The sequence below is a fragment of the Myotis lucifugus genome, unplaced genomic scaffold, assembly GCF_000147115.1.
Source record: "Myotis lucifugus unplaced genomic scaffold, Myoluc2.0 scaffold_378, whole genome shotgun sequence".
Taxonomy (NCBI): Eukaryota; Metazoa; Chordata; class Mammalia; order Chiroptera; family Vespertilionidae; genus Myotis; species Myotis lucifugus.
In genome coordinates, this window is record NW_005871426.1 from 920,916 (window position 1) to 944,808 (window position 23,893).

General features: G+C 40.1%; 1 protein-coding gene across 1 annotated transcript in view; it reads right to left on the reverse strand.

Moving 5' to 3' along the window:
- Positions 1 to 23,893, reverse strand: part of AFG1L (AFG1 like ATPase) — a 154,857-nt gene that overhangs the window by 125,214 nt on the left and 5,750 nt on the right. Inside the window, exon 2 of the mRNA XM_006101697.3 lies at positions 10,789 to 11,012. Within this exon, the coding sequence (XP_006101759.1) occupies positions 10,789 to 11,012 (224 nt within the window). The remainder of the gene's footprint in view (positions 1 to 10,788; positions 11,013 to 23,893) is intronic.

A 23,893-nucleotide genomic window follows, 5' to 3' on the forward strand; every position in this document is an offset into this window, starting at 1 on the left:
TATATGACTTTTACTTTTGAATTAAATCTAAATTATTCCAAAAGTATCTGAATATTTGCATTTTAGACAACTGCTTCCAAAACTTTTACCAAAATTATTCATTTAACTACTGCAGAGTAAACATTTGTCATCCATCATTCCAAATATTTTGATTGAATCATTCTAACTTTATCCATTGTTCCTTATATCAAAATTCTAGTGTTAAAAATAATCCAACATAATTCTCATCAAAGCTATAAAGTAAAATAGCATGTCCTCGGTTTTTCTGGGTTACTATCCACCTGCTATTGTGGCATAATTTCCATTAGGACAAATAGATAATAAGGTTGGTCCTGTTAAAATAAAAAGAGTTTTTGAGCCCAGCCAGTGTGGCTCATTAGTTGAGCGTAGACCTATAAACCAGGAGGTCACTGTTCTATTACCGGTCAGGGCATATGCTGCGGTTGTTGGCTTGATCTCCAGTAGGGGGTGTGCAGGAGGCAGCCAATAAGTGATTCTCTTTCATCATTGATATTTCTATCTCTCTCTCCCTCACCCTTCTTCTCTGAAAAAATGGAATTTTTAAAAAAGTTTTAGATTTATTTAAAATGCAGAAATACTACTTTTCCTGTTACTTCCCACTCTCTCCGCCATTCCACTATTATCTCCTAAAATGACAGAATTAGAGACAATTATTCCAGCTGGAATGCTGAGCATAATTATATCTTTTAAAAACTAGCATTACATCACTCTCAACATAGATCACTTTTTGATAAAAGTATATCACTTCAGGTTTCTAAGATCTTTACAAACTAAAAACAGAACTATATGTTAGCACCCATAAATTTTCTACAAATGAAAATCTTTTTTTAAATGCCTTCAGCAGATTTGCAAGAGAACCCTCTTAACCTAAAGTACACCAATTTGTTCAGTTTACAAGTATAATTAAGTCTATTTAAGTACCTAAGTAACTAGCAAATGTGTGTTGTGGAGGGGGGAGGTGAGCTTAAACCTCTAAGACAACTAGCATAAGAAGTGGCTCAACTTCTGATTATAACAGAATTTGAAGATGCAAATTACTTTTTAATGTCTCATGCATTCAAGCAATGAGCATGTATGTGTAAGTGCCTACATGTGCCACTGGGAAACAAATGACAGGAGGCAATTTCTTCAGCAAACCCTTCCATGTCACTCACTCCTAGCTGATAATCTGATTCTGGACTAGCTGAGGTGAAGCTGCGCTAGGTATGATCCACTCCAGTTCACCACTAATTCAGAGGGATGCCCGGGACATAAGCATAGTTCTCAAATCAATGTGGAGTTCCTCAAAAGAAAGATGTGGACAATAACCCTCAGTCTGAACCTGGTTGAGGTTCTGAATTTGAGAAATTCAAGCAGCCTCCCAGGCTTCCTCTGACACTAAAGAGGGAATGAGAACTCACACACAGCCACAGAGAGGCAAATGGATATAGGAACCTAACCTCTCACACAGACACAAGGAGAGGCTGACAGCAACCAGGACAACTGTCTTCTGAATCAGTGGAAAATTATTGTGTGAATCTTCAGTGAAGAAGGATAACCTAAAAGATGCTTCCTTCATAGAGAATCATCAGGAACGGCACATGGGAAGGGCAACGGTGAAGAGCTCACTAGGTATAACTCTGAACTTAGCTGAAACAGATTTTATGGAAAAATCACTGAAGAGAAAGGAAAATCTAACTAGAACATAAATCAAAATCTATCACATCCCACCGCTTTTCCAAATGCAACGTGCCACACACATATGTCCTTCACCAAACGATCGGCCTTCATCTGAAAAGAGATCTTTTCACTCCCCTCTCCTCAGATTCTCACCCTGGCTACCTTTCTTTCCTCCCCTCCTCCTACTCCAAATCAAAGTCCTTGTTGCTGGTGATTTCAACGGACAATTCTTGAAATGAATTCTTAAAATTTCCTACTCCATAAATCCGTTCTGCCAAGGCATTTTTCTAGCCGACTATCTATCTACCAAGAGGTTTTCCTGATTTTCTCTCCTTTGAGCTGTATTTTCCATGGCCATCCTCACGTTGTGAAAATAGAAAATTACCTTTAGAGTTGACTCAGTCTTCATACAAACCCTCTATTGAACATCCTGAACTGAGTAGAAATATGAGACTTTTTGTCTCTCTTCAAAAGTAATTTTCAATTCTCAATATTAGTTTCAAAAAAATTGCTATTATTTAAGTAATATACTTTGCACAAATGGAAACTTTATACAATAATTCTCAGAAGTGTTTTTATAAAGTTTATTTAAATTTTAATCTTATTGAGTACATTATTTACATTTTATTATTATCTCTAGACAGTACATATTGCATTTAATTTAATTAACAGTCCAATACTACAGAAACAATGCAGAATTTATGTAAATACTGAAACTGTTACATGACAGTTCAGATATTGGACACATATGAAATGGCAAAGCCATTCTATATGCCAAGAGCAGTATCTTATATTTATTTTACCAGTAATTATAAGACAAATGCAAAAATAACTTGAATATATTTTTAATTGGTATTTGTTTAAAAAAACATGTTGAACAAATTTTTTTAAACGTGGTGATACTGATATTTCCCAGGAGCAAATAGTTAATACATATAATCTTAATTATATAAATTTGTACCATATATATTGTGTAGTTATATATTAATTTCAATGTATATAATCACATTTGGAATCTAGTCCAATAGTAAATCAATAGTAATGTGATTCATAAAATTTCTTCATAAGAATCAGAATTATAAGTGCTAAGTGAAGCAATAATATAGAGTAGAATAAACTTATATCCTTTTAAAGTAGGCAAAGACAGTTCTCAATGTATTTTATACCCACCTGAATTTTTGTACTTAATTCACTGAGCTATAAATAACTGCTTATGATTATTCTCTATGCTGAACAAGGGATCACTAAAATAAAAAAATTTTCATCTTATTCACATATGTATCCTTGGCTCCTGCGTGGAGCCTAGCACATAGTGAGGAACAACTATCCTTGTTTAATGGGACTTCCTATATAACAAAAACCTAATATGCTAAGTGTCCGGTCGTCCTGTCGTTCGGTCAACCAATCAAAGCATAATATGCTAATGATATTCCAAGGACCCTCAACTGCTTGCTATGATGTGCACTGACCACCAGGGGGCAGACAGTCAACCAGTAGGTTAGCTTGCTGCTGGGGTCTGGCTGATCGGGACTAAGCAAGACAGGCCGGACACAACCTGGAGCCCTCCTCTGGTCCCTCCCTGGCTAGCCAACCTCCTGCATCCCTCCCCGGCCCCAATCGTGCACCGGTGGGGTCCATCGGCCTGGCCTGCACCCTCTCGCAATCTGGAACCCCTCAGGGGATGTCAGAGAGCCAGTTTCGGCCCAATCCTGCAGGCCAGGACCAGGGACCCCACTGGTGCACAAATTCGTGCACTGGGCCTCTAGTATATACAATAATTCAGGGTCCTTGTTAAACAAGAAATACATATTCTAGCTATGATAGATGTTTCTGTAAAACTAAAAATCATTTGCTTTTCCCAGCTACACAATGGAACTACTTTCCTCAGGACCCATTCTGGGGATGTATCAATTCTCCTTTAGGTGGCAAGAAGACACTGGCTAATTATTTCCCCAGTACATGAAATGGGCACATTACCTGGAAGACAAAACATTGCCCTACATGAGGTATAAGGCTAATATTAAATGGAGACATAACTATATACTATACATAGGACTCAGAAACAGCTGACATTCATGAAAAAGATTTAAGGCCTAGAAAATTCAGATTATGAAACTTTAGAGAGGGAAAATTCCATTGCCAAAAACCTCTAAGATATTTCCTATGCCTGCCTTTTTGAGCACTGTGCTAATAATTCCCCTTCCTCCGACTATTTGCAAGAAGCAAATGCTTACTATCAGAGTCTAGAATTACATTATCTCACAATTACACTGAAAAATATTTTTACTATGGAATATAAACAGGCTAAATTGGAGAAAATATTCAACACCTGGTTATCTATCACCCAGTTTTATCAAATCTTTATATTTTAACATATTTATTCCAACATTTCAGTAATTAAACATTAAGTATAGTTGAAGTCCTACTTTGTGCCCTTCTTCCTCCAAGTTAACAATCCTGATTTTGACGTTTATCATCCCTAGGCTATTCTATTCCAGAAATACATTCTAATTTATTTATCAATTTTGTGGTATCCATTAGTTATCCCCCCAAAATTGACTCTTGTTTGTCCATTATTGGTTTGTTCAACTTTTTTCCTATTATTTGGTAGGAATCCATTTTATATTCTAGATAGTAATCTATAGGCAATTATTTTTATGCAAATATTTTCTCCCACTGTGATCTGCCTTTTCACTTTTTCTCTGGTACTTTCTATTGACTAGAAGTTTTAAATTTTAGTATAGTCAAATATATCCACCTTTGCCTTTATAATTTAGTATTTCATATCTTGTATAAGAAATACTTTCTTGTCCTAAATTCATAAAGAACTTTGTATTTTCTTCAAGAAGTTTTACTTTAAATTAGGACATTAATTCTATAGAATTTATTTTTTGCTTAGAGAAGTAGGTATTTAATTTTATTTTACTTTCAATGTAGATAATCAATTGTGTCATCTCTGTTTATTGAATAGTCTATCTTCCACTAATTTTCAGTGCCAACTCATTTATTTATCAAGTTTCCATGTATGTTATGAGCTATTTTGTTCCATTTTTTCTGTTTGCCTCTATAATGGAACAGTGAACAAAACAGTTCTGCTGACTACAGCCTGGCATATATAAAGGGAAGTAATGGGAGATAGGTTGGAAAGCTAGACTAAGTACAGTTCAAGTAGAACCTTAAATACTTAATGGTCTCCCACCAGCTTCCGAATCTAGCCAGGTAGCAGTCATCCAGAATAGAGATCAAATTATGGCCTGTGGGCCAAAATCAGCCTGACACCTGTTTTTGTAAATAAATATTTATTGGAATACACTTACTTATGTATTGTCTGTGACTGCTTTGACAATGGCAGAACTGATAATTGCGACAGAGATCATATGGCTCCCAAAGCCTAAAAAGATTTCCTATGTGGTCCATTACACAAAATATTTGCTGAACCTTGACCCAAAGACCTAACTATAATCTCAGCATCGATTCCATGGTACTGATGCTTCTTTATGGCCTACATAATTCAGCTGCCATAACCAAAGTAGTCAGTCAGCTTTGGTTGATAATGGCAGATAAAATTCCAGGAAACTGGAAATAATAATTTCTCATCAGGAAAAACTGAAAATTATTTTGTGGAGAGCAGGAGAAAAAGGAACGGAATTTGTGCTTCCCCTCCCCCATTCCTAAACTATTAAAATAGGATTATACCCCTTTCTCTAAATTTAAGGAATGTACTTAATGAATTATTTATTGTTTGTTTCATAAAGTATTTATCATTTTTAAATTAATAATTTATTAAATTCATTTAAAGGGATTTATTCTCATCCATCTTGACGAAATAATTTCACCTTTTGGAACCATGAAAAAACTTAAGATATAATTGACCACACTGGCTAATTATTCTGGATTCTGAAGCAGGCCCCTACACTCTGGTTCTCAAATTTCAGATTTTCTTTTTAAACATATTTTATTTTTGTTTGTTTGTTAAACCTCACCTGAGGATATTTTTTCCATTGATATTTAGAGAGAGTGGAAGGGAGGAGGAGAAATAGAGAGAGAGAGAAACATTGATGTGAAAGAAACACATCGATTGGTTGCCTCCCACACAGGCCCGACTAGGCCGGGCGAGGATGGAGCCTGCAACCAAGATATGTGCCCTGGATGGGAATCGAACCCGGGACCCTTCAATCCGAGGAGCGATGCTTTATCCACGGACCCAAACTGGCTAGGGCTCAAATTTCAGATTTTAAGTGAGTATTTGGCATATGTAGTTCTCCAAAAAAAAATCTTAGTTTGATCCCCAACCTTACTTCTTTACAGATAATACCATCACTGGGATAGGACATAATGCTTTTCCTTCAGCTTTCATAAAAATTTGAGACAAGAAACATTCATTTTAAAATATTTCTAGTATTTAACAAAACTATAGCTTACAATTTTCTAAAGGATAAAGTTCCAGAGATGAGGGAAGCTGTACTAAATCACATCGCTCAGCTCCCTTTACCTATAGCAGTGGTTCTCAACCTTCTGGCCCTTTAAATACAGTTCCTCATGTTGTGACCCAACCATAAAATTATTTTCGTTGCTACTTCATAACTGTAATGTTGCTACTGTTATGAATCGTAATGTAAATATCTGATATGCAGGATAGTCTTAGGCGACCCCTGGAAAGAGTCGTTCGACCGCCAAAGGGGTTGCGACCCACAGGTTGAGAACCGCTGACCTATAGGAAATGCCAGTTCTAAGAAGAGGAATGGAGGAGAGAACAAGCTCACTCTCTTGGCAGGAGGGATAATGGGAGGAATGGAGGAAAAACCAGCAAACTGCCTACAGGCCCTTCTGAAAAATCTTGGATAACTAACTAAAGGGACCCAGACCATTAGGCCTCCCGCATCTCCTGAGTGTCCACAGCCCATATTCCAGGATCCTACCCACGGCCTCCAGGTGCTAGAAGCCAGAACAAGTCAAGCATTATGACCTAAGATTAGCTGAACTGAAGACAGGACGGTTCTTTTCTACCTGCTAAATGCATTGTTCTTGGGAGGTAAGGAAAGGTATCCAAATAAAAAATGGTGGGATGTATGAGGAAACTGGAAATAATAATTTCTGATCGGGAAAAACTGAAAATTATTTTGTGGAGAGCAGGAGAAAAAGGAAAGGAATTTGTGTCCCCTGCCCCGCTCCCTGCCAATTCCCAGGTCTCTTGGGCTATGATGTCTCCCCCCAAAAGATAAAAAAACCTGGCAGTCTGTGTACCCCTGATTAATGGAAACAGATTTTCAGAGTAGCTTCACACTCCATTTAATTGTCTCCCTCCCTGACTCTAGAAATGCTTGATTTGGCTGTGTAAAAGTAATTCTAATTATAGTGATTTACATGAACTACTTACCATTTATGCCTAATTACCTCACAGCACAATAACAATTATGCATACATTAAACGTGTCAGATTAACCTGGTTGTAAGTCTTATTTGATAACAAAAGTAAAGTGTTCATACATGCTCATTCTTCATAGTTTGTTGCTAACATAACATGGTCATCTGCATGCAACTTTTTCAAATTTTTAGTAGAGAAAACCTTGCTATGTAGGTAGGTGAAAGCAGCCAAACAATATGCTACCAATTTTATCTCATTAATTAACGATTTTGTCATCTTGGGAAGGTGTACTTTATTTTAATATTATAGATTAGCCTTACAGAAAGTTTCTTAGGAGTACAATGAGGAAAAACATACAGTCCACTACAATGAATGTTTAAATATCTGTATTAAAAACAAAGTCAAGCCCTGACCAGTTTGGCTCAGTGGATAGAGTGTCAACCTGCGGACTGAAGGGTCCCAGGTTTGATTCCGGTCAAGGGCATGTACCTTGGTTGTGGGCACATCCCCAGTAGCGAGTGTGCAGGAAGCAGCTGAATCGATGTTTCTCTCTCATCGATGTTTCTAACTCTCTATCCCTCTCCTTCTCCCTTCCTCTCTGTAAAAAAATCAATAAAATATACTTTAAAAAAAAGTCAAATGTTCATAAAACCATAAATTTTATTTACCAAAATTAAGAACACTATAAATAAAGTTCTTCTATCGCTGGAAAACCTAATAGTCCAATTTTCCTTCTCTGATAATCAGCATATCGGTGTTTATTTTTTATAAGAAATAGGTTTGTGGCATCTTACAATCTTCAAAAACTAAAGCTTTATAGATGTCTTACTCAAATTCTGTTAGATGATTGGGTCATTTTCTTTCTTTCTTCTTCTTCTTTTTTTTTTTTCTTTTGTTAGTCCTCACCTGAGCATATTTTTCCATTGATTTTTAGAGAGAGTGGAAGGGAAGGAGAGAGACAAAGAAACATCAATGTGAGAGAGACACATCAGTTGGTTGCCTCCCGCACACACCATGACCAGGGTCAGGGATCGAGCCTGCAACCAAGGTATGTGCTTTTGACTGGAATCGAACCCAGGACCCTTCAGTCTGCAAGCTGACACTATCCACTGAGCTAAACTGGCTAGGGCGCTGATTGGGTCTTTTACAATGTTAAAGATTTGGTAGACTGAAGAAATTACAGGACAAATATTACCACAAAGAGATGTTTGATCTAACAACTAAACATTTATTCACATATGCATTAGCATTTAACAAATATAAGCTTTCGTTAAACACATTGAAAGCTAGCTGACATGTCAAATCTCCTACTTACATAAGATTACAATTATACAATTAAACCAGGGTTATTTACTAGGTAGATCCATCATAGCCAATTCAGAAATCAATGGTGGAAGTGTGGGAGAACACCTCTAAGAAGAGCCAAACAATAATTTTTTATTTTTTTTTTACTTATGGGTTTTATTTTGCCAAACAAAAATTTTAAAGGGAACAAATATTGTTGAATTGGCAACCAGATAAGTTAATGATTTAAGGATACTTCTGATTGGATGGGAAGTTCACCAACCACAGGAAGATGAGCCCCAGAGATGATACAGAAAGGGGAAGAGGAAAAAAGACTGTATTTTAAAAAGGAAGAGGACTAGAAAGGGAACAAGATATAAATTCATGAGACTAAATTCTCAGGTAACAAAAAAATCCCATTAAGTAAAACATCTTGTTTCCTGGCTATGACACATAACCAAGTTATTGTTTTATTTGCAAGACCACCTATATTGCAGTTTTCCAAACTTTTTAGTACTTTACTCACTTAAAACTTTGGATATATGGTTAAAGGAGAAAAGGTTGGCCATCAAAAGGGGTGATTCGTCATTATTTCCAATAACTATTGTGCTGGACTAGTCAATCATAGTGCTACTATACTTGTGGTCTACTTCTGAGGGAAACAGCCCTGCTCACAGGAGGTCTGGATGGAAACTTATGCAGAGATCCCACCTTTACACTGACTAGTGGCCTCTGAAAAACCCGGTGTGAAAGCTCTACCCAAACACTGATGAAATGTTTGGTGATGAAGTGATCAGATTCTTACAGGGCAATTTAAACCACAGATTCAGGGAGAGAATTTAGAAGCTGGTAAAACAAACAGAAGTGAAAATGGACATGGCGGGGAAAGGAACAAAAGAGGAAATGGATTTCATGAGTAGGAGAGCAGTGGAGTAACTAGTACCTGCTACTACTGCCTGTCAACTCTTCAAAGCTTTCAGAGGCCCTGGTTCTGAGGCTCAAGCTCCAGGAGGCTGGCTGTGTAATGGAGATGCCCTTCATTTCTATATGCATATGCAGTGTTTCTAAATCTCCATTTCTTTCTGTAACCTAAGTGAATCTCTATTCCTTTTAACCAAAAGATATTAACACAATGACAGCCTTTTTCTTTACATAAAAATAAAACTATTTAATTATACTCTGAGTGCTTTTTAAAAAGTAAAATTACTTTCCATCATTTTTAATAAAGCACTACTAACACATATTATACAGGACCTTTCTCCTAAAGACCACATAATAAACAAATATTCACTTGTGGGAGCAGGGGATGGGCGATTTGGCCAATTAAAAGAAAACTAGTTCCTTTGATTAAACCACATTCTAACTCTTACTATTAATATCCTTCATAATTTGAAGATGACACCACTGAGGACATTGACTTCTATAATGGGTTAAGGAATGGGAGTTTTCCTGTCATCTTAGAATTTTAGCAAAAGCTCAAAGCTGAGGATAAGGGGAGATAAGGTTTCCTACACTCTTAAGAGAGGCACTAGTCAGATCCACGCAGGAATTATTTAAAAGTGGGGGAGATCAGCTCTAAAACCAAAGTAGAACTGAAGAAAGTCATCAAAGTGAAAGCTGTTAGCTGGGTAAGAAATGCTGTGGCATTTCCCCCAGATAAACCTCATGCCAAGTGCAGGGGTAACCTAAGAGAAGCATCTAAAAAAGTGAGGATTGAGTGTAAGCAGAATGCTTGCTTAGCTGAGGAAATCTACAGTCAGCTATCAAAGCAGGGTGTGGAAGAGTTCATGGAAGAACTTGACATGTCCCCAGGATCATGGGAGTACACAGGACTAAGACAGAAACTGATGTCTACTTCTTATCAGCAGAAGTCCAAGGGCAGGAGGCTGACTAAAGCTGCCCATGCAGTGGTGGGAGGTATTCTGATACAGTCATAAGAGGTCAAAGAGTGGAGCACTGGGGCGGTCCTGAGGAACCCACCACTGTGCCCCTCAACAAAGAGCTAGCATGTCAATATCTATCACACCAAAGGCCCTTAACTGGTCACTTACGACTGCTATTTCACTCTAATCTTCTATCCCTCCCATTCTGACCCTAGAGAAGCCAGGCAAGCAGAGAAAGGAGGAGGAGGGAAAGGAGAAGAACAAATCACTCCACCTTCACTGCGGATCCTCGGCTATGCCTCAGCAAGAGAAAGGGAAACATTTGAAGGGCACTGAGGTTTTTATTTTGACTGGATGGCACCAACTATTATGTAGACATGAAGCAATCTGAATCCCCCCAAGGTGAAGGAAAGCTATGGAACATCAAGAGGTCAGATATGGGGATCAACAGAGCTTATTTAAAGGAACTGGTGGGAAATTTTGAAGCTGTTTCAGATTGTACCCGGCTGCATCTAATCCATTTTATAGAATGTTTATACTTTTAACTGTTTAATCTTTAGCATCACACAAACCTCACCTTTGAAAAAATGCCTTCTGCCTCTATACTGTATCCTTTAAGGTCCTCGTGTAACTTCTGCAAACACTGTATGACTCTTCTTTGATGTGCATCCTCCTTTATCTCATGATTTTTGATCAGAAAGTCATAGTGGTCCAGAGGTCCATGGCAAAAATCCAAAGCTTTCACATAAGTTTCTGTGGCCACAGATGGAGACATACTCTCGGGTATCTGAACTGTATAGGCTATAAACAAAAAATATATAAAATGTTAGACTTTCTTAAATGGAGATGTTTCATAGTGCAACTATACATGTTTCTTAATAGTCACATTAAAACTTTTAACCTGTTACAGATATACATTTGAGCAGTTATTGTAAATAGCATTCTGATAAAAACAATTTTACACAGTAAATACATTTAAAACCATCTCATCTTAATAAAACGACCCTGGCTGGTTTGTCTCAGTGGATAGAGCATAGGCATGCCGACTGAAAGGTCCCTGGTTTGATTCCAGTCAAGGGCACATGCCCAGGTTGCAGGCTCGATCCCTAGTGGGGGGCGTGCAGGAGGCAGCTGATCGATGATGCTCTCTTATCATTGATTTTTCTATCTTTCTCTCCCTCTCTGTTCCTCTCTGAAATCAATAAAAATATTTTTAAATAAATAAAAAGGAAGAAATCCAAACCCATAGCTATAACTGTAGCCCCTCTTCTACAAAACCTACCTGCTGTAGAGTCTCTGCTTCACCCCATCCATTGAACAAGAGCGCTGGGTTCATCAGCTCTCCCCACAGCAGACTGACCCTCTCTTTGAGTCAGGTTATGGTTCTTAAGCACCAAGGCAGAGACGTACAGGCTAGTCACAAAAGATTCTCTATTGCATTTTTACTCTCTATCCAAAACCACACAGCATCCAGACTTCACCACATGACTCCAGTCCTCTATTTATGAGATTCCTTCCCTTTTCCATAACCTTTAGGTAGAACACAAAGATTTGGAACACAATAGTGTCCATTTCTAAGCAGGGTGGTGTTCTGATCTCTCCTTTACCCTTCCTGAGAGAGAAATGATTGGCCATGGTAAGGTCCAATCATAACTGCATCCCTTATCTGGGTAGGTGCAATGAGTAGGTAACTACTTTTTAGAAGCATCAATAAACAGCAGTCAATGGACACATTTTTTAGAAAAAGATTTTGCACAAGTACATTGCCAGTGTTTCTCTTATTTGATTGAATATCATGTTTCCTTTGTTTCAATATAAAGATTACTTACTTTATAAAAAAATTATCAGTGACAATGTTATTTCCATCTTTTTCCCAAGAGAGAAAAAAAAATCTAAATAAATCATGAATGTCCAGGATAGGGCAGGGCTATCTTCTAATAGCTGTTCTTTCTGAATAGGAATTTTGGTTAAGTACAAGGCTACCCTGTTAAATATTCCATGTCCTGGCCTCTCTTGCAGCCAGGGTGGCCAGGGGACTAGTTGGAGATAAAACTGTCTTTGTTTACAGATGACATAATCATCTATATAGAAAACCCAAAAGAATCAACAAAATAAATCTTGGAGCCCTGGCCAGGTGGCTCAGTTGGTTGAAGCGTCATCTCGTACAGCAAAGGTTGTGGATTCTATCCCAGTCAGGGCACGTAACTAGGTTGCAGGTTTTATCTCTGGTTGGGGCAGGTATGGGAAGCAACTGATTGGTATTTCTCTCTCTATCTCTCCCTCTTCCTCTCTCTCTAAAATCAATTTTTTAAAATATCCTTGGGTGAGGATTAAAAAATAAATAACTCCTGGAATTAATAAGCAATTGTAGTAAGGTTGTAGGGTACAAGGTTAATATATAAAAGTGGAATTTAAAAAAAACAAATTTAGAAAACATTGAAAAAGAAAAAGAAAAGTGGAATTTAAAAATACAAACAAAAAGATAAAATTAAAAGTACAATACCATTTACATTACCAGCCCCCCAAAATAAAATACTTGGGTATAAATCTAACAATATATGTACAAGATCTATCATGAGGAAAATCAGAGTTTTATAGTTTGGTTCATCAGAATTTTGCAGTGAACCAAATGAAAGAACTTAAAAATGGAGAAATATTCCATGTTCATTAATAGGATGACTCAATACTGTCAAGATGTCAGCTCTTTCCAATTTGATCTATACATTAAATGCAATCCCAGTCAAAATCCAAGCAAGTTATTTTGTAGATACTGGCAAAATAATTCTAAAGTTTAAATGAAGAAACAAAAGACCCAGAATAACCAACACAATATTGAAAGAGAAGAACAAAATTGGAGGACTGACACCACTCAACTTCAAGTTATGATAATCAAAAGAATAGACAAATAGATCAATGGAATAGGATACTGAGCCCAGAAACAGACCCACATAAATACAGACAACTGATCTTCGACAATGGAGCAAAGGCAATACAATAGAGCAAAAATAATCTTTTCAACAAATGGTGCTGGAACAACAAGGAAAAACAAAAAACATGAATCTAGACACAGACCTTTCACCCTTTACAAAATTTAACTCAAAATGAATCATAGACCTAAATGTAAATCATAAAACATATAACTCCTAGAAGATACCCTAGGAGAAACATAGGAGACATAAAAGAAACCTAGATGACTTTGGCATATATGATAACTTTTTAGATACAACACCAAACGCACAATCCATGAAAAAAAATTGATAAGCTGAACTTCATTTAAAATTAAAACCTTGGCCCTAGCTGGTTTGGCTCAGTAGAGCACATGACTGGGTTGCGGGCTCAATCCCCTGTAGGGGGTGTGCAGGAGGCAGCCATTCAATGATTCTCTCTCATCATTGACGTTTCTATCTCTCTCTCCTCCTTTCCTTTCCTCTCTGAAATCAATAAAAATATATTTTTTTAAAAAAATTAAAACCTTGTGTTGCAAAAGACAATGCCAGGGTCTCATTAAAGGACAAGCCACAGACTGGGAGAAAATATTTGCAAAAGATCCATCTGATAAAAGGACTGTTATCCAAAATATACAAAAAAACTGTTAAAACTCACAACAAGCCTGGCTGGCAAGGCTCAGTAATTGAGCATTGACCTATGAACCAGGAGGTCATGGTTCAATTCCTGGTCAGGCACATGTCCAGGTTGCAGGCTCAATCCCCAGTGTGGGGTGTTCAGGAGGCAGCCAATCAATGATTCTCTCTCATCATTGATGTTTCTATCTCTCCATCCCTCTCCCTTCCTCTCTCTTTCACTAAAAATCAATAAAAAAAATTTTTAAAACTCACAACAAGAAAATAATCTGATTTTTAAAAATGGACCAAAGACGTTAACGTACAATTTATGATGGATAGGACTATAGAGATACAGTCCTAAAAAGCACAGCTACCAATAAATAAAAGTGGGCCAATGCCCTTAATAGACACCTCACCAAAGAAGATATACGGGTGGCAAAGAAGCATATGAAAAATTCTCCAAGGCATATGTCATTAGGGAAATGAAAATGAAAATAATAAGATACCACTATACAGCTATTTGAATGGCCAAAACACTGACAAATGCTGGCCAGAATGTGGAACAACAGGAGCTCTCTTTCATTCCTGGTGGGAATGCAAAATGGTATAGCCACTTTGGAAAACAGTTTGGTGGTTTCTAACAATACTAAACATAGTTGTTTTTTTTTAAGGGAGTTGGCATCTTTTTTTTTATTATTGATTTTTTACAGAGAGGAAGGGAGAGGGATAGAGAGTTAGAAACATCAATGAGAGAGAAACATCGATCAGTTGCCTCCTGCACACCCCCTACTGGGGATCAAGTCCACAACCCAGGCATGTGCCCTTGACTGGTATCGAACCCGGGACCCTGCAGTCTGCAGGCCAACACTCTATCCACTGAGCCAAACCGGATAGGACAATAATAAAGTCTTTAAAAGAGAGAGAAAGAGAGACTCAGTCAGGCAAGACAATCAAGGCTGAGAGATTGGCCAGCGTAGGCCTGGATAGCAGCTGTATAAATTGAAACACAAAAGACTTCTCAAAAGCTGCACTAAATTAAATCTGTTACTACATCAGTGTACACAAATTATGTGATGCTGATGCCATATTATTTTGATTTGTATTAATTTGTCTTATTGTATTCCAAATGGACAGTGGGAAAATGCCATTTTGAAGATCCACACATTAATCTACACACATAAATGGAAGATTTTAAAGGCCCCAAAAGTCTGTACTATTCAAATTCTTCAATTTTGTTCTTTATTCACTATTTTCTCCTAAACTCAATTTTAGGAAGATCCCATTATAACCCAAAGCCAACCTGCTTTAAGATTTAGTCAATATCATGATATCCTAGAATCTGAATAATCTATTATAATAACTTCCTAGATAGTATTTTAACAATTACTTATATTTTTCCCCTGGGGTGGAAAAATGAGTTTCCCCAAGGCTTTTAATATATTTGTGATTATTTCAATTTCCCAATTTTTTTAAGTGAACATAACCACAAGATTTCAGTGTCTTCATAATAAAAATGGATCAACTGGCCCTTTCTCTTATCTCCTCCCAGTTTAAAATGCTTGCGTCTTTTTTTTTTTTCAGGGGTGAAGGGAAAGGGAGAGATAGAAACATCAATGATTAGAGAGAATCATTGATCCACTGCCCCCTGCATGCCCTCTACTGGGGATCGAGCCGGGGTATGTGCCCTTGACCAGAATCAAACCCGGGATTCTTCAGTCCACAAGCCGACACTCTATCCCTGAGCCAAAGCACGTAGGGCCAAAATGCTTGCATGTCTTCATGGCCAGCACTCCTTAGGTCTGCAGTTGGGCTCAATGCATTCAAGCCTCAGCACAACTGATCTCCTTTGCAGTTTTAGCCCTTTTCCAGAAAATCGGCATAGTTTGCTCACCATAGTCACTGTTTCCTGTCATAGTCCCTTTCCCTGGGCATACAGATTCCTTGCCCTTGTCCTGTGTCACTTTGGGGTTTTAGTGCTTCTTCTTATAGGAGATGGTGGGTTTTAGAAACATGGGTTTGCTTGTAGGGTCACTATTAGCAGGGAATGAAGCAATACCCACCAATTTAAAAAATAAAATTATTGACTGATTTTATAGAGAGAGGAAGGGAGAAAGAGAAACATCGATTTGTTGTCCCACTTACTTATGCATTCATTGGTTGCTTCTTGTATGTGCCCTGACCAGGGATTGAACTGCAACCTTGGCCTATTGGGATAATGCTCTAACCCAGTGGTCGGCAAACTGCGGCTCACGAGCCACATGCAGCTCTTTGGCCCCTTGAGTGTGGCTCTTCCTAAGCCTTAGGGGTACCCTAATTAAGTTAATAACAATGTACCTACCTATATAGTTTAAGTTTAAAAAATTTGGCTCTCAAAAGAAATTTCAATCGTTGTACTGTTGATATTTGGCTCTGTTGACTAATGAGTTTGCCGACCACTGCACTAGGGCCTCTGACCAACAGCCCTAGGGACATCTCCAGGGAGCTTAATAGAAAAACAGAATCTCAGGCCCCTCCCCATGGATCTGAATCAAAATTTGCATTTTTAACAAAATACCTGAATAATATAAATCAAATTTCAACAGCTTTCTTTGAAATGTCATGAAGAAAGCAGCAATTTTTATTTTCTAAAAACCTCTAGATGTTTGGAATAGCCAAAGAAAAGGTAGTTACATCCAGGAGAACAAAAACCATCCCTGGTTTTCTACAGAGGCCCTTTGCACAGTCTTCGAAAAATCAAAACTGCATTTTCTAGAATTCAAAGCACTGAAATCAAACTGAGCCATTGCCATTGTTAATATAGGTGAGGCATCACCCAGTTAAAATGGTTTTAGTAATTCTATAGAGTTGAGTCCATTCCATTTCTATTTACCAACTGTAACCCACCCTCTACCATTTCAGTATTATTTCAATTACTCCTAGCATAGCCCTATATTTATATAACATTTCTTTAAAGTTTTCAAAGGACTTTCTCATATGATAATCTATTTGAGCCTCATAAATGACATGTAAGAAAGGTAGTTAGGATAACTATTCCCCTTCTACAGATGAGAAAATGGAAATACCAAATTAAATTATTGATCCAGTACTGTAAAATGAAACCAATATCACAATCTAGTCTTTTCAGGTCACATTTTATTATTCATCTACTAGAGGCCCGGTGCACAAAAATTAGTGCACTGGGGGGGGGGGGGTCCCTCAGGCCGGCCTGTGCCCTCTTGCAGTCTGGGAGCCCTCGAGGGATAACCACCTGCTGGCTTAGGCCCACTCCCCGGAGGGACTGGGCCTAAGCTGGCAGTCAGACATCCCTCTGGCAGCCCAGCAGCCCAGCGGGGAGCAGGCCTAAGCTGCAGTCGGACATCCTTAGCACTGCTGAAGAGGTGGGAGAGGCTCCCACCACCACCGCTGTACTGGCAGCCCTCAGCCTGGCTTGTGACTGAGCAGAGCTCCCCCTGTGGGAGCGCACTGACCACCACGGGGCAGCTCTTGCATTGAGTGTCTGCCCCCTGGTGGTCAGTGTGTGTCATAGTGACCAGTCATTCCCAGTTGTTCTGCTGTTAGGGTCAATTTGCATATTACCCTTTCATTATATAGGATAGAGGCCAGGTGCATGGGTGGGGGCTGGCTGGTTTGCCCTGAAGGGTGTCCCAATCAGGTGGGGGTCCCGTTGGGGTGCCTGGCCAGCCTGGGTGAGGGGCTGAGGGCCGTTTTCAGACTGTCCACACCCCCTTCAGGGTGGGGGTCCCCACTGGAGTGCCTGGCCAGCCTGGGTGAGGGGAGGAGGGCCGTTTTCAGGCTGGCCACACCCCCTTCAGGGAGTGGGATCCCCGCTGGGGTGCCTGGCCAGCCTGGATGAGTGGTTGATGGCTGTTTTCAGGCTGGCCAAGCCCCCCAGCAGGAACCCTGACCCCATGAGGGTGTGGCCAGTCTGGGTGAGGGGCTGATGGTTGTTTGCAGGCTGGCCAAGCCCCCCAGCGGGGACCCTCACCCCATGAGGGTGTGGTTATCCTGGGTGAAAGGCCGATGGCTGTTTGCAGGCTGGCCACGGCCCCCAGCCACCCAAGCTCCCAGTGGAGGCTGGCTGGAAGCAGGTAACTGGGATTTATTTAGTTTTTATAATTGAAACTTTGTTGCCTTCAGCAGAGGCCAGAGCCGGCCGTGGCAGGCGGGAAGCTTGGCTTCCTCCATCGCCCGGGCAACCAAGCCTACTGCTTGCTCCAGCTCCATGGCTGCCGGCCACCATCTTGGTTGGGTTAATTTGCATATAGTCGCTCTGATTGGCTGGTGGGCGTGGCTTGGGCATAGCAAAGGTAGGGTCAATTTGCATGTTTCTCTTTTATTAGATTAGATATCCCATATGTTTACCAGTTCTAAACTAAAACTGATCCAAATTCTTCAAAGTAACAGTTATGGAATAAAAGGAGTTTCATGTCTTCACAAAAAGAAATAAGATTGTTGCCAAAAAGAACACGCTCAGTTAAATGAAATCAAAACTATATAAGAAACCGAGATTTCCAGTTTAAAATGTTTACCCAACTGCTGTGAGAAAAATGCACAATCAGGAAAAGCACATTTAATATTTCTAAAGGGCTGGATTAAAATTTCAGCTGTAAACTTCATTACTATAATTAGATTTTAATGCATATTTATTAAACATCCTTTCAAATACTGTGTTCACAATTCCTCATGAGTTACTTGTACATGTGTAGATTTTAACAAACTATAAACAGTGGCCACTGACCAGAAATGTACCCCTACAATAACAGAAGCCCATGCTAAGGTCATAAGCAGCCTATGTATGCTCTCTTATGTCTAATCATATGCCGGAAGCCGGTCCATCCTTGCTGCTTAACACAGTCGCTGCAGGGAAGAAACATCTGCACAGCATATGTTTCAAGGGACCTGGCATACTGTTCTTAATATGTTTGCTCCCCTTCTTAGCGCTATGTGTTCTAACCAGGGCCACCTCCCCGAGAAAGGTTGTTTCCCCAGGTGGGGACTTTTCCTTGGAGTTAGGGATTAACAGGACTAAGGAAGGGAATAAATCAGTAAAACCCCTTAACCAAGTGCCAGGCAAGTAGTTAATCGCCTTAACTACAAACAATCATGCTTAAGCTACATAATCTTTACTTAGGATAATCTCCTTCAGTTACTTCCTTGTAGCTTAACAGAACAGTAGAGTAGTGACCTTGGAATGGAGATAACAAACTAGCCCTAACCTTTGGAATAGAATGGATAGGATTAAAATCAACAGAACTAGATGGAGTTGGGATTTTTGGCAAAGGTCAGTTAAGAAACTATGGACATGAAACAAGGAACTGTAGAAGGTCAAGGGAGGACCCAAAACATACCATGATGTGATTATAGAGGCATGCTTATAGGTTCAAATGGTATAAATACAGATGTAACAGGACAATAAAAAGAGAACCTGGCTATGCTGATCATCTGAACACTGTCTCCGTGTCATTCCTTCTTCGCCGACTCCGTCCACACCTTTGGGAACCCCTGGACCTGCTGGGGCTGGACCCCAACAATCATACCCAAAAATAAAGTTTCAGCTGCTTTTTGAAAACTGCAATGGTCAACAATGACCCAAAAAGGCAGACTTACCAGTGACATTAAAAACCTATGTTTGGCCCTGGCTGGTTTGGCTCAGTGGATAGAGCATCAGCCTGTGGACTAGAGGATCCTGGGTTCAATTCGAGTCAAGGGTACATGTCTGGGTTGCAGGCTCGATTCCCAGTTGGAGGCATGCAGGAGACAGCCGTTCAATGATTCTCTCTCATCATTGGTGTTTCTATCTCTCTCCCCTCTCCCTTTCTCTCTGAAATCAATAAAAATAAAAAATAAAAAAAGACCTATGTTTGATTCAGTGATGAAAATACAAAGTGCAGAATAGAAGAAAATCAAATTTTCATAAAACTTTCTTTTTTTTAATGTATATATTTTTGTATTTATTTCAGAGAATAAAAGAGAGGGAGAAAGAGATAGAAACATCAATGATGAGAGATAATCATTGATTGGCTGCCTCCTGCACATCCCCCCCTGCGGATAGAGCCCGCAGCCCCCATCAGGAATCAAACCGGGACCTCCTTGTTCATAGGTCAATGCTCAACCACTTAGCCACACCAGCCAGGGCCATGAACTCTTTCTTTAGAAAAACAACATAAGCCAGCATCAAGGAATCCATCACGAGATGATGTGCCTTATTTATAAAAGGCTGATTTAGGAGCTTTTAAAAGACTGTTTTTTTTTTTTTTCTTTCTAGCTCTTTATTGGCTAATTGTATTCCTTTTTTCTTTTTTTTAAATTTTGTTTTATTGCTTAAAGCAGTGATTCCCAAAGTGGGCACTACCGGCCCCTGGTGGGCGCTGCAGCGATCCAGGGGGGCGGTGATGGCCACAGGTGCATTTGTTTTAACTTTTTTTGTATTACCTTTCTATTCTGAGTTCAATAAATAGTTTCATAATTTCAAACTTCAATGTTTCTAATTTACACCTTTCTTTATTATATTTTACGAAAAAGGTAGAAACATTAATACATATATCTTTCTGTTTAATTGCTATTAAAATTTTAAAAAAATTAATTTCCAGGGGGCGCTGAGTAATATTTTTTCTGGAAAGGGGGCGGTAGGCCAAATAAGTTTGGGAACCACTGGCTTAAAGTATTACAAAGAGTATTATATATGTCTCCTTTTTCCCCCCCTTGACTTCCCCCAGCCTCCCCTACCCCCCAGTGTCTTATGTCCATTGGTTATGCTTATATGCATACATATAAGTCCTTCAGTTGATCTCTTACCCCCCCTTCCCACCCTCCAACCCTCTCCAGCCTTCCTGCTGTAGTTTGACAGTCTGTTCGATGCTGCTCTGCCTCTGTATCTATTTTTGTTCATCTACACTAATAAAAGAGAAACATGGTAATTAGCATACGACCGCTACCCTTTTCATTGGCTAATCAGTGAGTATATGCAAATTAACTGTCAGCCAAGATGGCGGCCGGCAGCCAGGCAGCTGGAAGCGAACATGAGGCTTGCTTGCTGCAGTGACTGCAGACTCCAACGTTCCCGCCTCACTTGCCGGCCTCTCAGCTGCAACTCTAAGCAACTATGTACTATGTTGCAAATAAGAAGCTAAACAAAACCCCAGAAACCGACTGTCAGTCAGCCCCGGACCGCAACATTGTATTGATGTTTTCAGCAGCGAGGCCTCAGAGCTAAAGCTGGCCCAGAATAAAAATTTAAAAAAAGAAAACAAGGAGCAGTTGGGAGCTTTTAGTCATCTGCCAGCCGGAAAACAGCCCTCAGCCCCTCACCCAGACTGGCCAGGCACCCCAGTGGGGACCCCCACCCTGATCCAGGACACCCTTCAGGGCAAACCAGCCAGCCCCTACCCATGCACCAGGCCTCTATCCTATATAGTAAAAGGGTAATATGCCTCCCAGCACCGGGATCAGCGGAGCAGCGAGGCTCCCGGCACCGGGATCAGCGTGACAGGGGGCAGCGCCCAAACCCCCTGATCACCCTGTGGCTCTGTGTGTGACAGGGGGCGGTGCCCCAACTCCCCTATCGGCCCTGCTCTGTGAGTGACAGGGGGGAGCTCCTCAACCCCCTGATCGGCCCTGCTCTGTGTGTGACAGGGGGGAGCTCCCCAACCCCCTGATTGACCCTGCTCTGTGTGTGACAGGGTACGAAGCCCCAACCCCCCGATGGGCCCTGTTCTGTGAGTGACAGGGGGCAGCGCCCCAACCCCCTGATCGGCCCTGCTCTGTGCATGACAGGGGAAGGCGCCGCAACCTCCCCATCGACCCTGCCTTGAGTGTGACAGGGGGCGGTGCCCCAACCCCCCAATCGGCCCCACCCTGAGTGTGACTGAGGGTGGCATCGCAACCTCCCGATCCGCCCTGCTCTGTGCATGACGGGGCGGTGCCCCAACTCCCCAATCGGCCCTGCTCTGACCCTGACCAGGGGCTGCACCTAGGGAATGGGCCTGCCCTCTGCCACCCGGGAGCAGGCCTAAGCCAGCAGGTCGTTATCTCCCGAGGGGTCCCAGACTTCGAGAGGGCATAGGCCGGGCTAGGGGACCCCCCTCCCCCTGCCCCCCGAGTGCACAAATTTTTGTGCACCAGGCCTCTAGTCAGTTTATAATGGTCTTTATTATCCATAAATGAGTGAGATCATGTGGTATTTTTCTTTTGACTGGCTTATTTCACTTAGCGTAATGCTCTCCAGTTCCATCCATGTTGTTGCAAATGGTAAGAGTTCCTTCTTTTTTACAGCAGCATAGTATTCCATCGTGTAGATGTACCACAGTTTTCTAATCCATTCATCTGTTGATGGGCCCTTAGGCTAAAAGACTGCTTTTGTGTTACAAAGAAAAATTATGAAAATTAAAACTAAATGCTTGCTGGGGGTTTTTTCCCTTTAGGAGCTAGTTAATCTTAAAAGTGACAATATGTATAATTTTACAAAAGGAAAAAAATTGTACTTTAAATTTCATGATAACAAATCAGTAAACCACTGCCCTACATATCTGAATAAAGCTATTCTGAAATAATTACAGGCATACTGAGTAACTCCTTAACATTTATCCTGTCCATACACTATTTAATAATAAGATCTACAGGGTCTATTTTCCTTCAAAAGATAAAGAAAAGTAACATCTATGTTATATTCATTTATTTTAAATTTTATACCTTCACACATATATAAATGAGAATTTTAAAATGGAGTCTTATAGGAATTACACTTAAGATATAAATTGCATCATGAAACTATGAAGGAACTAAAAATTGTTGAGAACTACTGCACCTAGCCAAAAATATGGATAGATAATATATTGAAAAAGTAACTTCTGGGATAAGCTGGATGGAGAGAAGAAATAAGAAGGGTCAATCAGGACAATGAAAGAGGTTATAAAAAAATATCCTGGAGATTAAAGTATCAGATACCTCCGGTGTAGAAAAGGGACCTCAATAGAGGACATTAGGCCAGAAAGACAAAACACAGCAGGAACAGACACATTCAAAAGGCTCTGAAGAGAGAAACTGGAACAAAGCTTAGTCACAGGCCAGAGAAAATATGAGTGACCTAGGGAAAAAAGTGTTAGATATATTCAAACTGAGGCTAATGACCTTTCATCAGAGAATTTATAGAGCATCTTACTTCACTGGGAGCAAAGGCTGAACTACCAGTTTCTAGACCCTTGACATCCATTATTTCTGTGGGACTGTTTGTGAAAAGACAAATCCAAAATAGTTATACTCCATTTATATTCGTCATTTAGTTAAAGAGAATGAAGCTCTTGAGGTATGAAGCAATGATAATCTATAGTATATCAATAATCCATTTCTGGACTTTTAAAGTTCCTTTCTATCACTTCTACTCTTAGACACACCCTATTTCATCTGCCCCACCTCCACCCCAGAACTACATCTAGGGCACTAGCTATGCTTATAAAAGTTGTGCTATGCTTTTAAAAAAATTAATTGAAGGAAACTGTTATCATGAAGTGAGTCTCATGAAGTTAGGCATGAACATTCTTTTATAATCTACACTAATAAAAGAGAAACATGGTAATTAGCGTACGACCGCTACCCTTCCCATTGGCTAATCAGCATATCCTTATGCAAATTAACTGTCAGCCAAGATGGCGGCCGGCAGCCAGGCAGCTGGAAGCAAACATGAGGCTTGCTTGCTCCAGTGACTGCAGACTGCAATGTTCCCCGCCTGACTTGCCGGCCTCTGAGCTACAACTCTAAGAAACTATGTTGCAAATATAGAAGCTAAACAAAACCCCAGAAAAAAGCTTTCAGCCAGCTGGGATCTCAGAGCTAGAGTTATACATTGTTTCAATTATAGCAGCGGAAGCCTCAGAGCTAGAGCCAGAGCTAAAGCTGGCCCAGAATAAAAAAAAGAAAAAGAAAAAGAAAAAAAGGAGTGGTTGGGAGCTTCAGTCAATTGCCAGCCTGAAAGCCCTCAGCTCCTCACCGCGACTGGCCAGGCACCCCAGTGCAACCCCACCGTGATACGGGACACCCTTCAGGGCACACCAGCCCGCCCCCCAGTCTTCTATAATATATAGTAAGAGAGGTAATATGCCTCCCAGCACCGGAGATCAGCGGAGC